The sequence below is a fragment of the Solanum lycopersicum genome, chromosome 1 (assembly GCF_036512215.1).
Source record: "Solanum lycopersicum chromosome 1, SLM_r2.1".
Classification (NCBI taxonomy): Eukaryota; Viridiplantae; Streptophyta; class Magnoliopsida; order Solanales; family Solanaceae; genus Solanum; species Solanum lycopersicum.
The window spans coordinates 66232165-66249696 of NC_090800.1; the positions used below are offsets into that span (position 1 = coordinate 66232165).

The window sequence follows — 17532 nt, forward strand, 5'->3', positions numbered from 1 at the left end:
GCTTCTTTTTGTACTTTTTCTTCTTGATGTTGCTGCTGCAGCTGCATCTTCTTCTCCGACTACCACCATTGCTGATGGGTCTTTTATAAAGAATTTAGTTTTCTTTCAGTTTATATGATAATAAGAAAAATCAGTTTATTTAATATTTCTTCAATAGTATTTATATAACTACTTTTCAGTTTGTTCAAGTGAAAATCAATTTATGTAATACATTTTGAATATATTGAAATACTTTTCAGTTTGATTGATAGTAAAAATCAGTTTGTTCAATAATCCCTCTATTTAAACAAATAATTAAATAATATTAATATTCCCTCTAGTCCTTATAAAGTGAATTATTGGGAGTACGGCACAACCTTTTGAGAAAAACATTTAAGGAAAAAAATTGAAGGTTACTTTCCACTATTACTCTTTTGATTGAAAAATTTTCTATTATTTCTTTCATTGTTTATGTTTCAGATTTAATTTTGAGGCTCTAAATAATTTGATTTCGATTAGCCCCTCTCATATGGGAAATTATTTAGCTGCTTGTTAGATTGAAATATTTTCTAATGGATATTATTTTTGTTGAGCTTTTGTTTAGTTAGTTATTTTCTTTATTTGTGCAAAGTTACATTAAATTTTTGAAAGATTATGCTTCAGTTCAATGAGGCAAGCGCTTTGCTTCTCACATTAAGCGAGTCAGACCCTTTCACTTTTTTCCGCTTCATGATTCGAAAAACACTGCTTAGAACAAGAAAGAGTGTAACAGAGAAGCACAAGACAAAAATTCAAGAAGTTTGAAAGTCGTGAGGTTTTAGGTTCAAATTTTAATGATGGTAAAAAACTACCCAATTTCTTCCAATATGTTTAAGCCTTAGTGGACAGAATTTACCTAGTAATTGTGTTCGTGGAAGATAAAGAATACCCTGTGAAATTAGTCGAGGTTCATGGAAGTTGGCCTGGGCATTGCGGTTATTAAACAAGTACTAGAAGATCAGGTATTGAAAGGTCAGAACTTCATTAGGGTTTGAATCCTGTTGAGAGGTCCACTAGAGATAAAAACTTGTTTGAAGGAGTCATTCGAAATGGAAGAAGAGGAAGAAAACGATGATGAGGATAAACTGTAATACCCAGATAACAAAAAGCCATGTTCTACATTTTACCCTTTTTGTCATCTTTCATATAGGTAGGCTAAGCTTTATTGATAGCACGTTTGCACTAAGAAAGTGCAAGAGTTTCCTGTTCCGAAAAGCTTGTGTCTCACTATACAAATCACATGCTTCTTTGAAGTTGCTTTGCTTCACCCACGTCTGTTTCACGTCATTTCATCGCTTTAAGCGGCAAAATGATCACTTAATTTTATTTCCCACCCCTTCTCTCTCCTACCTCTTGACCAAGCTGTAGGCATAATACAAGTTGAATGCAAGACAGTTTTCTCACCTATCGAGGTTAGTTATTAAGCTTGGAAATAACTAATAAGGAACCAAAGTTAATACAAAGAAGAAAAGGAAGATTGTACAAGTATGTGCTTAGAACTTAGAACCTTCAGTCAACTTTTAACTCCCCTAGTACAAGCAAGTTGAAGGGGTGGCACACCCTTTAATACAAACAAAAATTATAAATCATAGGGGAACCATAAAGTTACTGACAAGGCACCTGTAATCCTGACGCATATGAATCTAATAGACTGCGAAGAATTTCATTAAACTGGCAGTGCATGTCATCACCAAAATCTGTTAGCATACCTCTGACCTGAAAATTCAAAACAAAACCATTATTCACTGCTTCCATTTCCATTACATAGAAAGCACTGCATAGCAAGTCCTGAAACAATCTGCTATAAATAAACACAGCAGACTGATAAAAATAGAAATAAAAACTAGAAAAGAAACTGAACAAATGTACTTGTCAAGAAAATACATAATACATAAAGAAACAAATAGCAGTGTCCTAGTTTAGAAAGATCATGAGTTCCTTATACTTGAAATATTTTGATGAGGGTATCTGTGATCTTTCAATATAATGATTAGTTGATACATGCCGTGCTGAATTTTACTTGATACAATGGAAGTTCAATTCAGCGGAGTAAACTGTCATATTAATCAAACTCGTATAACTGAGTGGGATACCCAAAAAGTAATGGCAGGAAATGTATCCAGCAGAAGAAACAAACGACATGCAGAACACTAAAAACAAAGAGAAGGAAAGAAGAGACCATCCACCAGCTATTCTAAACTACAGAAAAGAAGAGGTTAAGAGTAGGAGGAGCAAAAAGAAGGTGCACTACAGGAAACCAAAAACCATGACAAATTGATCAACCAATCAACTTTTGGGGTTAATTTTACGAGTCCTCTATATCTATACACATTATTCAGTTTTTTATCAAATACCAAATATATATTTTTCAAGAAAAGAAGGGTTTTTTGTATACCACACTTATCTCTGCAAACATAAGTAGTTTAATTGCACCCTTCGTGGTGACCCATTTGTTTGGGCTTCAGACTCCCATGTTGGAGGTCTCAAGTTCGAAACCCCTTGCCAGCGGAAGGAAGGGTTTGCCTTCTGGGTCGAGCTCGTCGCATTGAGCTTGCCTAGTGCAGTTTCCTCTCCTATGTGGTTTGCGAGCTAATGCATAGGACCAAGGGTTTTACCCTGTGTGCACCCAAAGGGTAGCGGCTGTGGGTTTCCCTTGTCATGAAAATAAAGTAGTTTCATTGCAACTAGTATTGCCTAAATGAATCCTTTTCTTCCATTACATTGCCACTCCTGCAGACCAATGCATCAATACGTCTATGTAGAGCATGGATAAATCATTTCAGGCAACCTTCTCTTAATTTAGCCTCAACTTGTGCTACTTTCAAACTTCAACGAAATTGATCATTCTAAGCCTTGTCAAATATTGCACAACACACCTATTCTAACACACATATTTGCATAATATTCATCTTGGAGACATGTTGAGCCTCTTCTCTTCTATATAAAGTTGCTAGTCACAGACTCATTTCGCAGAATTTGCAATTCATCTTATTTAAGTATCTTTTAATCAATTAACTGTAGCACCCTTATTCAGTCATTCGATTTTTATATAATGTGTTGCAGCTTCATCTAATATCATGTTATAAGATAATTTAATGAAACAAACACTTAATTAATACTTTCAGGGGACTGCAACAACAACATACCCACTGACATCCCACAAGATAATTTAATAAAACAAAGACTTAAATAATACTTTCATGGGACTGCAACTACATACCCAGTGAAATCCCACAAGTGGGTCTGGTAGGGTAGAGTGTATCAATACCTTACCACTACCTTGTGGAGGTAGAGGTTGTTTCTGAAAGACCCTTGGCTCAAGAGCAACAAATACTTTCAGGGGATTACGAAGTGAATATTGGACAAAGAGAAGGTGTTTCGATATTTATGGCCTGGTAGAGTTCTTCATAGTTCGATTGGCTTATTTCCTTACTACTTTCATCAATTAAAGCAATATTATCGGCAAATGTCATATACTGTCAGTTAGTATTCTTTAATGCGCACATATAATTGGAGGTAGTTCAAATCCAACAAACGGTGATTGTTAGTCTCTTTTGCCCCCCAAATATTGTGAGAATCTTGAAGCTATGAAGATACGTCTGTAATGCTTCACACTAACCAGCTGAAACATTTCACCTTAGTTGGTGCCATATTCATATGGTTTTCCAGGGGCCTATTGAGGTCTGTCAGCTCACTCAAGACGCCTTTGAACACCGTGTTCACTGAGAACACTCCATCTTGGTGGTGTCTCCAAATGACGTTATCAGATTCCAGAGTAGTTCCTTTGAAGCCATCAGCTAGAAACAACAATTCTGCCACTATTGCTATTTACCAATCATTTAACAGCCTTCTGAATGCTAAAGTCCAGCCCTCCGGAGACCTAGTCTCCTGTATTTTGACTTCAGCCCTACCAATTATGTATGAGTTCACCTTCAAAGCTAACCAGAAAGATGTAATTTGATGGTCCTTCATACTCCCGCCCAAAAAGTGTTTGAGACTGCATTATCAAAGTGTTTGAAACTTATTTTTATGAAGTTACTTGAGACGGTGTTTGTGCACCACTATTCAATTTGTCCATATTTATGTGGGATCACCTCTCTCCACAGGACCTGCTCTTCTTGATTATACTTCCTTATTGATTTCATGAGTAAGCTTTTGTTCTGAAGCCTAAATAATTTCACCCCCAAACCTTCATGTCCTCTGCTTCGTTTAACTGACTCCCACTTGACCAAGTTGAAGCTCTGCCCACTTCATATCCCTGCCACAGAAAATTCACTCTCAAAAAGAAGTGTCTATACTCTAGTGCCTTGATCACCTTGCTAGGGATAGAAATAAAGACATCACATATGTACGCAAAACATCTAACACAGAACTGAGCAAAGTAAGTCCTCTCCCAAAAGAGAGGCATCGAGAATTCCATAAAGTTAAACTTTTTTCTCAGTCCTCTATAGTGACATCCTAAATTTCCAAAGCTTTATGCTTTGAGCCTAAAGGCGTTCCAACATAGACAGTAGGCAAGTTCTCAACCCTACGGTCCAAACTGCTTGCTAACAGCTGAATTTGTTGAACCTCTTCAACTTAAAAAGGCTAATTTTCCTCCAATTGACTTACAATACAGAACAAGCTTCAAAGACAAGCAGAATCAATTCAGTTACACCCACCTTCTTAGAAATCAAAGGCACAAATGTGGCATTGAAACTTTTCTCAAACATCTGTTGAGAATGAAAGTTCAGGAAGGTTTGCACCAAGTCATCCTTAAATACAACCCAAAATGCCTTAAAAAGTGTCATTGTGTATCCATCTGGACCAGGTGTCTTATTAACAGCGCACATTCTGATCCCTTCAAGTATTTCATCCTCCTCAAACTGTCTTGTTAGTCAATCTTCTTCAGTTGTTTCAATACTTGAGACACCTTGACTGTTAAGGCTTGACCTCCACCCTTCTGTTATTCCCTGTATAGATTCTGGTTGACTTCCAAATTGAATCTTTTATAGTCAAAGGCTCTGTGGTACCAAGTCCATCAATCTGCAAAGAGTCAATTGTACTGAATCTTTTGTCAGTTGTCGCCACCCTATGGAAGTACTTTGTGTTTTCCTCCCCACTCTTAATCCTTTTGGACCCTAAATCTTTGTCTCCAAGCAATCTCTTCATTCCTGGACACTTCTTCACAGTGTTGTTAAAACCGCTGAAGTGCTCGCTTTAAGCACAAAGCGAAGTGACAGGCTCTCGCTTTAATGCCTTAAAGAGAGGCAATGGTGAAAAAGCAGGCACTTCAGGGAACGCATGCTTTTTTTAAAAGCGAGAAAAAGCTCGCTTGAGCGAGATAAGTGCAAAAAATACTAACACAAGTTTTTCAAAATTTCCCTCCTTTATGCAACTGCTGCTGAAGCACAAGGTTGGTTTTTCTTCTTCTTCTTCTTGTCTTCTTCTCTTTCTGTTTCTCTGCTGCGCAAGGTAACTAGGTGTTTTTTTTTCAATTTGCTATTTGTAATGCTACTTAGCATTACCCTGTATTTTTCTTCTGATTTAAGATTCTCTTTTACTGTGTATGCTCTGTTTGTAGTACCACTGCCTATGCTCTTTTTTTTTTCTTTTTTTTGTTTTGCTGCTCTGTTTTGTCTATTTTTTTTCCCTTCTCCTTTTTTTGCTGTCCTGTGACTTCTGTCTCTGTTCTGTTATTGCTAGTAGTAAGTTCTATTTTTTTTATTCAAATTTTAATGACACAAAAAAGGGAATCAATTTGGGTGTATGGAGCTCCAATGGAGAGTAACGCAAAAGTCAAATGTGTCTTCTGTGATATGACATACAATGGACTATCTATATTTGTTCAATATGTTACTTCTACGGAGTTCTTGGTTATTTATCTATGCATATTTAATATGTTCTATTTTTGTACTAAGTAGCGCTTTATTTGAAAAAGTGTGTGTTTCGCTACACACTTCTCGCTTTGTTGAAGCAAGCCCTCATCGCTTTTTCCCGCTTCTCTCTTCCCAAAACACTGCTTCTTCATACTCCACAGCCAAATGAGCCTACTGAAACTGTTCATATTCAGTTAGTGGTCTCAGCTTTTGGATAAGATCAAAATTATCAGCTTCTGATAATAGTTATTTTTCGCTTCCTTCCAGTCTTTGATTTTCCTTTTAGAAGACTCAGCTTGGAAGCTAGCTTGAAGTCTGCTCCTCATGATACATTTAGAGAAGTCCACCATTCCTGCACCTAACTCCTGAAACCCCCCACATTAAGCCACCATTTTCAAACTGAAAGTAAATCTTCTTAAAATTCCAGTCCCCACAAGACAACATAATTGGATTAGGATCTTTCCCAAATTTGGGGATACACTTAGGTTGATCTGTTGAAACATTTAATCCCACAGCAACAACTAACAAGTAAAGGAATCTTCCAATCCTGGAAGCACATCTGCTATTTTCACCCTCTCTCCAAGTATAGGATCCCCCAAATAAATGAGGATCAACAAGAATAACCCATATTAAAGTTTTTCTTTGGTGTGCTTCAAATTTCTGTGAAAATAGGTTTCAACATGGATCTTTCCATGTTATTCTTTCCATGGCATGACTTGGATGATTCCGTGTGTCAAGTCTTAAGATATCCTCAATTATTGCAACACTGGTATAGCCTCATATCAGCATCAAATGCTGCCAGTATTGAATTGAAAAAACAAAACAAAGAGAAGTCCAATACTACTCACCAGAAGTCCAAAAAGAGTAAGACCTTCCTGACGAATTACATGAGACCGCAGAAGATTTGGGTCCTGATTCAAAAGAATCAGAATGTCTGTCCTGCATCCATTGAACTTTTTGTAATAAGAACTTCAGAGGGGAGCACAAGATGCATGCACAAAGAACAAGAAAAGAAATAGAATCTACTTGCTGAAGGTTAATGTTATGGTCCATTACCCCATCAACACAAGCTTTTTGTCAGGGCTCTGCAAAATATCAACTATAATATCGAATATGCCCTCATTAACAAGATCCCTGCAACCATTAACATATTTCCGGTTCTATTACCCACAAACCATAATTCGAGAAAAGTTCACTTGCCAGAGAGTAACAGATCTAAAATTAAAACAATCATCTTCATGCATACAGGATAACCATTTCTAGAACAAAGGAAAAGCCTGTGATGTATACCTGAGTAGCCGAACTTGCTGGGCCATCTGTAAGCTCTTACTCAAAGTGCAAAACTCATGCAAAAAGTGTATCTAATACAATAGGAAAAAGAAAATAAGAATCAATAACCATATGACCATGAGACTACTACTACTCAGAGGTTTCCTACCCAAACAACAAGAATGAAGCAAAATAATAGGTACATATCCGAACTTGAAGAAGATACTAACATGTGCTATGTAAAGAGCAGCAAGTAAGTACCTTAAGGACATCATAAGTACAATATCAAATCATTTACAATTTATTTGTATAAACCATGAAGTAATGTGAAATTTTATTGAAAACAGCCAGTGATAAGGATAAGCTGGCCCAAAGTTACATCCGGAACAGACATTTCAATGAGTATAACGAGCTAAGAAAATCAAGAATGGCCCCGGTATCATTTACATCATCATTAACCATTTTGCACCAAAGGCTAAGCAACGATATACATCTTGACTTAGTATCGACAATATTATCCTAATGTTTCTTTGTTTCCAATTTGACCACTAGACTATAGCTGGGATGTTGTTCCAACAAAGCAGTTAGGAGTTGTAGAGGGAGGAACAGAACATAACAGTTGTCTTCTTGCATTCGACATAAAAAAAAACTAGATGGCATTCTAATTTCACCTAGATAAGTGAGTATAAATGTGTTCAATTGTGTGGCCATCTTATCTAAAAGCTTAAGCTGCTGAATGGAGCATGCTTTGGTTACTTAATTATGTTTTCTGCCAGTGTGGGTCTGACACTTTTGGTTGACCAAGCATGTGAAAAATCTTTATGATGGTGAGACTAGAACTCAAACATCCACCTACTCCAATAACATATTGAATTGTGTAACTTCCTCATTTAAAAGATTAAACCTTGTAGAGAAGATAAAATTGTATTCACTTAACTACGCCCTCTCCGCTTTGGGTTGGACATCTAGGGTGTGGATAATAAGATATGAGAGCCCAAGATAAGGTAAAATAGGACAGAACGTGTCGTCCCCTAATATAGTCTTTGGGCCTAACCCAACCCAAAACCTAGTCCATGAGGTGAATATTGCCAAAAAAATTTTTAAAAAAAATTGAATTTTTGAAAGAAGAAAAGTTTCGAAATAGCTATATGTAAAGTCCACTGTGTAGGTCACTACATTGGTTTGGACGGTGAAAGGCGACAAGGGTCTGCCTCGCCACAAGAGGGTGCTCGCCTTTTTGAAATGTGATACCAATTAATACCAAAAAGTTAAAATATTTAATTGCATATATAAATAATCAAATTCTCAATAGCAATAACATATTAGCAAATATTTCAATTCAAAAATTGAAAATAGATAGTACATACTAAAAGTTTATAACTTAAATGAGAAAAAAACAAAACAAAAATCAAAACAGAGGTAGAAGTGAAACTGAAGACTGAAGAAGAAGAAGAAGGAAAAAGAAACTGAGGAAGAAGAAATATGTATTGGTTGGACTTTGGAGTAGCTGGAAAAGTCTGGCTGGCTGGTCGCTGAAGGAGTCCAGTAGAAAACCCTAAAATTACCTTTTTACTTTTAAACCCTAAATTGGTCGCATTTTTCTTTTAAGATAATTCAAAAAGCAACGCCTTTCCCACCTTTCTTGCCTCTCACCTCACACCTTTCTAACCATGGTGTCGCCTTTTGGAGATCGGCTTGCCACAAAGCAAAAAGGGCGATGAAGAGTCGTCTCGCCTTGCCTCACCTCTCGCCATTGGTGATGAGGCGATCGCCTTTCACAACACCGGGTCACTATTATTTGAATGCAGGAATTAAGTTCATCAATAGTTTTCAACTTACCTCACAACAAAAGAAAAAAAAACTTCCGCTATTGATGCATGAATATCTGCCGAAGTGATATCTCAAGAAAAAATTGAATGCAACCACCAAAATGGTCTTAAATACAAGAAAGAGATGCACCATATTTTATTTCCTGTTTTAATGAAAACCATATAGCATACATTGCATGACCTTTACAGGTTTAAATAGCAGATTTAGCTCAAATAAGAAAACATTTTGGAAAGCCAATCACATTGACGGTTTATTTTACCTCTTAAAAGAAAAACTCAATTACATTGTCAGCATGTATAGATGTGTGTGAAGACTATTTTACAGCGGATAGTTCACAAATATTTTGATTATGGCAGCAGATCTTGCCAAGAGAAAAAAGATCTTGGAAAATGCGCTGGAGCAAGCAGACTTCCACCTTACCATGCTGTGAGACAGTGACTAATACAGGGAAGAATTAATCTGTTTGATTTCTGAGTTCATTCGACAAAATAACACTTCTGATTCCATACATGATATTTTAGCAAGTCCAGCAATAACAGATATGACTACTCTAATGAAGAAGATTTCCATATTAGTATGAAAGATTGAAAGCACAAAATCTATAGTAAAGAGTTTGTTTGGATTGGCTTAAAAGTTGGTCAAACCTATTTGTAAGTCATTTTTAGCTTTTGGAAGTGTTAGGCAAAGTTAAAAATAACTTAGACTAAGTCAAATGATTTTAAAAAAGTTTAAAAACAAAAAGTAGAACTCCCCCTACGTTTTGTTTTTCAACCTAAAAGTCATTCAAGTTTGACTTTTTATATTTTGACCTAAAAGCTACTTTTTTCAGCCTATCCAAACAGGCTCAAGTATGCTCGAGGGTCCACAGAAAATAACTAGTTTAATTTTTACAACTAAGAAGTAATATTTCACCCATTAGTTCTCTATCCACATATAAGAGAACAGAAATTAAAGACTACAATGTTGCCTTCCCTTCTTTTTTTAATTGATGAATCATTCAGTACTGATGGTTCACTATTCGAAATTATGTAGATAACAAACTCATCCCTCTATCCTTATTCACCTAAATATTACTTCCTATGTCCCAATCTTTAAATTTTTTTTAATCTTTTTTACATATTTAGAAACTACGTAAAATCAAGGCAAGTAAAAAATAACTAATATTTAAAAATTCAGAAGGCATATGAAATAATTACGGTCAAAGAATAAACTGTTGGACTCTCGAAAGCTGAACACTGTCATGGAAATTGGGATGGAGGGAGCAGGCTTTTGTCTGTGGCAGGGTTCAAACACATGAAGTGAGCATATCCAACACATCACACACTGTGGTCTTACCACTAAACCAAAGTCCTGTGAGCTTGGCTTCCTTGTTTCTCAACCACAACATATAGAGAACCTTCACTTTCACATATTTCAGTAGAAAAAACAATGTGCAGCCCATATTTCATGCATGACAAAACAAATTAAGTATTCACCCCTTCTACTCCAACCGAAAAATTTTCTTGCGTGCAGAACAAGGGGGGAAATGGAATGACCGCAAAGGGTAACACTAAGTCCATTCTCAACCACATCACTAAACAGAAAGCATAGAATTTAATGCAAGAATGACATACCAACATACAATAGCACATAGTGCTAAATGTCCATGCACACTAAAACAGGTAAAAGCAACTGTCAGGAACTAACAGGACAATGAAACTAGATGTTCATTCTAATAAAAGAGTAGGTAAATATGAAAAATAGCCAAGTCCGACAGAATCGTGTTTCAAAAGAGATGGAAAAAAAAATGTCTCCACTAAGATTCTTTACCAATTTTTTCTTTGATTCTGCAGAAGTAGAAGGTGACCTCAATTTCACAAATAATTCCTGAATAAAGGCATTATCATCTTTCAGGCGAGATACAACCTGTATAAAAATCAAAATGTCAGTGAACTGTACGCATGAGAGAGCTTAAGTTACTAATATCTTACCATTGCATTGTTCGAACTTATTATGGAATTGAGATTTGCTATTGTTGCCTCATCCAACATTTGAGCCAACACGACATCCTGAAATTAGTAGCAAAAACAGTAAGTTCCATTCATATTGCATGCCAAGGCTTATAAAAGTACAAGATCATATTATACCTTTAGATAGCCAACTCTATAAGTTTGACGTATCTTTGAAAGGACTACCGTATCTTTGATAGGTATAGCCTATCCCATGCATCCAAAAGGGGGGAAATTATCAGTAAATTCAAAGAGAACTTGCATTTAAACACCTCTGTCCATATTATTCAGATATTCTCAGCTGGAAACAACCAAGGGTTCAGAAAATTTCATAAGATACCTCCTTATTTACGACGTGCTCCTTCAGAAAACCGCGATGATGGATATGTGGTGCCTCTGGGTCATCTGTAGACCGAATTTCAGGTCAATTATTCCGGAAACAAACTCAAGAAGCAGCCGGATAAAAACTTTATGCAGCAAACCCTATTTTACAGATTACATGCATATCAAGGATCCTACTTGCGTAAAACTTGAAAAAATTTCACCAAATAATAATGAAAATCCAAGGTCTCTAATACCAACAAAAATAAGAATTCACACATTCAGAAGAAGATGAATGTAGTGAAGATGAGGGTGCTTAAGTGGATGCGTCGGCACAGCAGAAGAGATAAGGTTAGAAACGAAGAATATATGAAGTAAGATGGGAGTGGCCTAAGTGGTGAACAAGATGTGGAAAGCAAGGCTAAGATGGTTCGGACATGTAAAGAGGAGCACAAATGCCCCAGTGAGGAGGTGCAAGCTGACAGTGATAGGTTTAATAAGAGATAGAAGTAGGCCCAGGAAGAGTTGCGGAGAGGTGATTAGGTATGACATGGCATGTCTTTAGTTTGCCGAGGACATGACACTAGATGGGAAAACATGGAGGTCAAGTCGAGCGATTCTCATTTCTCTCTGTCCTGCGGGAGAGCTTGGTTCTATCTTAGAGCATCTTGTCTGCTCCCTCTTCTACTTGTCAAGATCATTACTATTATTCTATTATTATCTTATTTTTCAACTGCATTACTATTATTGTTGTTCTTACTTGGGTTATCTTTGCTATTTTTGTTTGTAGTTTCCTTTTCTAGAATACTCTTCCACCATAGCTATTACTCTTGTATTTGTCAAACCTATTTTTGGAAGCGTTTTTCTTGAACTGAGGGTTTACTGGAATCAACTTTTAAACCTCACAATAAGAGTAAGGAACGTAAACCCTATCCTCACCAAACTCTACTGGTAGGATCACACTGAGTATGTTGTTGTTGGATATTCGAAAGCATCACGAAGAATAAGCAAGGAAAACCTATCAGTTGTGTATGTTGCACCAATAAGCTTGATCGCTCATTTTTTTAGTGAAACTTGATTACTCATTTACTCTAGTAGATGATATCATCAAAGGTTATTTCACTTTGTTTCATAAATTTCAATATTCCATGACCGCAATTTGCAACGAATAAAGCCACGTCACAACAAATGCATGTAATTTGTGGCTCCACTTCCAAAAAGTAAATGCATTATTTTTATTCTATTTAGAACATTATATACATTTATCTACTTCAATCAAGATGGCATGAAGTTATACAAGAAAAAGTGGTGTAGCCTCTATGGAGAACAAGATGACGGAACCGAGGTTGAGATGATTAGGACATCTGAAACGGTGTGTGGATACACCCGTAACGAGTGTGAGAGGTTGGCAGCAAGGGCAAAACAAGGTATAGGTAGGCCGAACAAGAACAAACTGGGGAAGGTGATTAGACAGGATATAACAAAACCTCAGTTTAACGAGGACATTTTCCAGAATAGGAAGATATGGAGGCTATGGATTAAGGTAGAAGGATAGTAAGTAGATAAGTATTGTTGCACCAAATGTGGGAGAGGGAGGGGGCTAGCTTCCTCCTCTCCGCTTCTCAATAATGGTAGTATTATTTAGTTGTCGTGTATTCTCTTGTTCTTCAATGTATATTATTATGAGTTGCTTCCTTTCTTTGTCTCTTGCTCTTTTTGCTACAATATTTGTCTAGCAAACCTGCTTCAAAAACTTACCTTTCAAGCCAAAGTTCTATCGTAAATCGTATAATTCATGAGTTCTAGGGAGGGATTTATGTCACCACAAACAGAGACTAAAGCAAGTGTTGGATTCAAGCTGGTGTTAAAGAGTACAAATTGACTTATTATACTCCTGAGTACCAAACCAAGGATACTGATATATTAGCAGCATTCCGAGTAACTCCTTAACCTGGAGTTCCACCTGAAGAAGCAGGGGCCGCGGTAGCTGCCGAATCTTCTACTGGTACATGGACAACTGTATGGACCGATGGACTTACCAATCTTGATCGTTACAAAGGGCGATGCTACCGCATCGAGCGCGTTGTTGGAGAAAAAGATCAATATATTGCTTATATAGCTTACCCTTTAGACCTTTTTGAAGAAGGTTCCGCTACCAATATGTTTACTTCCATTGTAGGTAACGTATTTGGGTTCAAAGCCCTGCACGCTCTACGTCTGGAAGATCTGCGAATCCCTCCTGCTTATGTTAAAACTTTCCAAGGTCTGCCTCATGGGATCCAAGTTGAAAGAGATAAATTGAACAAGTATGGTCGTCCCCTGTTGGGATGTACTATTAAACCTAAATTGGGGTTATCTGCAAAAAATAAGGCATGTGTACATATTACCCTCTCCATACCCAACTTGTGGATTGGAATGGGTATGGTGTTGTAATCGAGAATATACGAGAATCACCATAAGAGTAGGAACCCAATCTCAAGAAGATTTGATCCGAACCTAAACGAAAACAGTCTCTACGGGGATAACTAAGTTGTCACCCTTTTTTTATAAGGTCTAGGTCGCCCCACATTCAAGCTACAACACTCCTTAAAGAGAGAGAAAAAATTCAATCAAGATCAAAATGGATCATTTCAACTGGAAACAGAAAATAGATGATAAACTTACATTCAAGGCATCCAACAATATCCATAATCAACTCATCACCAAATATTGTTTCAAAGATCTGGGAACTATTGAGAAAAACTGCAGAAACCATAAAATTGTAAAGCTACTCAAATATAGGTATTAAACAAATATTGATGAAAAGCAGGCAATACTAACTAATTCCTCTAACTATTTTGAAAATAATGTGAAGACTGTCAACATTCTCCAGGTCTTCACAGATTCTGAATAAATCCATCAGCTTTCCGAAAAAAATTTGCTGCATCAACAATAAATATCAACTCAGATGATTCAATTGTAGAAACTGAAAACAAGACAAAAGAAAAAATGGCAGAAAAAAGTAGCTTTCACTATGGAGAAATACTATGCAACTGACTTTTCTTTGATTCTGTGTTCCTTTTTTGCTTTTTTTTTCCGGAAAGGGAGGGTGCTTGTTGTGCATATAGTGAAAGAACTTACTGGGTGCAGGTAAAACAGACTTGTGTTTTCCTTGAGGACTTTTCCACAATAAAGAGCTTACATATCCAAAGCATTAGTGTTGTGAAAAGCACACTTAAGCCTGAAGTAAAGCTCAAAACATGTTGAGCGGCGACCGCTTCACATCACTTGATGTGCAGTTCAATGGCGTCATCAAGGCTCTAAGACAAGCTTTTGCATGTGAAAGAGCATTTCCTCGAGAGGAACACTAGACAAGTGATATTTCACTTTGTAATCAATTCATTTGTCCATATATTGGTTATTCATGCTTATAATCATTCATTTTGGAGTAAAAATAATATATTTGTATTTTTTTCTCCATTTGCGCCTTTTTCCATTAAAGGCCACGCTTTATTTGCGCTTAAAGCTTCAATGGACCTTAAGAGTTTTTTTTCCCTCTTCTCTTTTGATAACACTGCTAAGCGTTTCAATCTACAAAATCTGGAAACGGGTCGAACTCTAGAATGTTGAAATGATAGTCACAAATATCTTCTTAAATAGAAGTAAAATCCAGATTAATTCCTCAAATGAATTTCTTTTTATACCCGAGAAATATCCAGTGGCGCCCGGTTCGAAACGCGATTGGATAATGGACACACCCTCTTCCCTTATCCACTTAAATATCATGTCTTTGGCTACAACAGGGTCTGAGACATCAACATGCACCTAGCCCAAAAAACACACATAACGCTCTTACCACTAGAGCAAAGCCTTGGGCCTTCTCGAATGAAAATTTTGTGGAATGGAAACAGCTGATGCATGAGCCCTTTTTCAAACTGTGCCTAAAGGTGGGATTACATGAAGACAGGATTAACAGAGTATTAGATAGCTTTCTTACCTGACCGCCACACAACATGACCAATTTAAATTGACTTTAAAGCCATACTTTTTAATGACAACTAGCAACCATATTTTAATATCCCAACTTCTCAAATCAGACAATTTTATTATGACCCATCATCATAAGTAAAGTTCCTTGCACAAAGTCAAACGTAGTGTGATAAATAATTGATTCTAACAAAATGATGATGCATTTAAAATGTCTTCTTTTTTTTCGAAAATGGTAACTAGTATTCCTCAGCATTAAGGGCTATGCTGGCCACCTCCCAAAAAAGTAACAGAGAAGGCAGGGAAAAAAAGAAACATAAATACTTACAAAGAACCTATGAAACCATTAATTGGATTTCCTCTTCTATATTTTGTTCTTTACACCAAGAACCTAAGGAAGTAATTACTTTCCATTTAATCTTCTGTAGTGAGCATTCTTTCTTTAAAAATCCTCTGATTCCTTTCCTTCCAAATACAAGCATGTATCATCCTCCACTTCTTTTGACTCTTGCTGGACCCCCCACCCCACCCTTTTCTGATCAACAACTCAATAAGCCTGACGTGTGTTCTGGCATACACTTGTTTAGGCTAGCTAAATTGAAGAATAAAGCACATGTCGTTACTTCGCAATGCAAAAATAGGTGTTTGTTGGTTCCCATTGCCTCTTCGCATAGTAAGCATCTAGAGGTGATGTTGATGCCCCTTTTGTATAATGTTTCATGGGTCAAACAGGCTCTTCTAGCTACCAACCAGACAAAACACTTCACTTAAGTGGGAGCCACACTCTTCCAAACAACACTCCATGGCCCTCCATAGCCCTGTTACCCTTCCTCCAGTTACCGGTAGACCCCACTTATAGAATCTGTTGACAGAGCATCTTCCACCTGGGTGTTTTCTCCAAAATAGACTGTCTGTTTTCAAATTAGTACCTGGAAAGACTTCTATCATATTTAGTAATTCAATTACCTATTCAATCTACCAGTCATTTAACAACCTTCTAAATACCAAATTCCATAAATGTTGAGACCACAACTCACTATTTTTGCTATTCGGATGCACACTGATAGAATAAAGTCCAGGAAACAAACTTTGAAGAGATCCTTGACTAGTCTAGTCTTCTTTCCAGAATAAAACCTTATCCCCCTCCCGACTTTAACTTCTATATTAACATCTAGAGCTGGCCAAAAGCTTAAAAGCTTCTGATAGTCCTCCAAATTCCAACTCCATAAGTGGTGTTACTTCAACACTTGAACACCATTCCCTTTCTTGGCCAAATTAGTGTTGTATCATCTCTTTCCATAATGCACACTCCTCTTGGTTGTACCACCACTTGCTTAGCAGACTTTTGTTCTGTAACTAGAGCTTCCTAACTCCCAAACCCCCATAATTCCTCCCTTATTAAACTTCTGCCCATTTACTAAATTGAAACTGCTCTGAATTTTTTTTCCTTGCTAGAGGAAATTCCTTCACAAAGCATCTAGAATTTTGATCACCTTACCAAGTATAGAGAAAAGGGACATCACATGAATTGGTAAGGAGTTGTTGGTAAGAAATCTAGCAGAGTTTATTAAAGTGACTCTACTTCCCAATGAAAGGTATTGAAACTTCAAAGTGCCAACTTCTGCCCAATTTTCTCAATAATTCCATCCCAAATAGTAATTGCTTTATGGTATGCCTAGATAGACTATTGGTAGCTTCTCTACCTTGCACCTCAAGATGTTTGCTAGTGTTTGTATCTGTTGAACTTCTTTAACTGGAAATATACTGCCTTTCTCCAATTAACGTTGAGTCTTGAACAAGCCTAAAAACTACCAGAGTCACCCTTAAATAGCATAGTTGTTCATGGTCTGATTCACAGAACGCTATTGTATCATCGGTTTACATATATGTGTCAACTCCATATTCTCATTTGCCATGTTTCTTAATTTGAAACCTCTGATCCAGTTCTTTTGCGACGCTTTCCTCATTAAACTGTCCAATCCCTCCATAGATACAATTAAAAGGAATGGAGATGGAGGATCCCTCTATCTAAGTCCTCTGCTGGAAAAAAACCTGAAGGTTCTCCATAAACAAGGATGGAGAACCTGGTGGTTTTACTACAAAAGTCTACCCAGCCAAGCCATGAAATTCCAAACACCATCTATCTAAGAGTGTTGATCAGGAATTCCAATTTCCATGGCCATATATTTTATCAGTATCTACTTGAACATAAACCCCCGTAACATCTCCTCTAATTCTAGTGTCAATACACTCACTAGCAATTAAAGCAGCATCCATTATCT

At 36.9% G+C, this 17532-nt stretch overlaps 1 protein-coding gene across 1 annotated transcript in view; it reads right to left on the minus strand.

Annotated features, from left to right (window-relative positions):
- Positions 1 to 17532, minus strand: part of LOC101260566 (uncharacterized) — a 47939-nt gene that overhangs the window by 5104 nt on the left and 25303 nt on the right. The window contains exons 9-18 of the mRNA XM_004228953.5: positions 14105 to 14204; positions 13949 to 14026; positions 11304 to 11368; positions 11102 to 11170; positions 10946 to 11023; positions 10785 to 10880; positions 7167 to 7237; positions 6933 to 7010; positions 6725 to 6815; positions 1639 to 1734 (exon numbers count right to left, since the gene is read on the minus strand). Coding sequence (XP_004229001.1) covers positions 1639 to 1734; positions 6725 to 6815; positions 6933 to 7010; positions 7167 to 7237; positions 10785 to 10880; positions 10946 to 11023; positions 11102 to 11170; positions 11304 to 11368; positions 13949 to 14026; positions 14105 to 14204 — 822 coding nt within the window. The remainder of the gene's footprint in view (positions 1 to 1638; positions 1735 to 6724; positions 6816 to 6932; positions 7011 to 7166; positions 7238 to 10784; positions 10881 to 10945; positions 11024 to 11101; positions 11171 to 11303; positions 11369 to 13948; positions 14027 to 14104; positions 14205 to 17532) is intronic.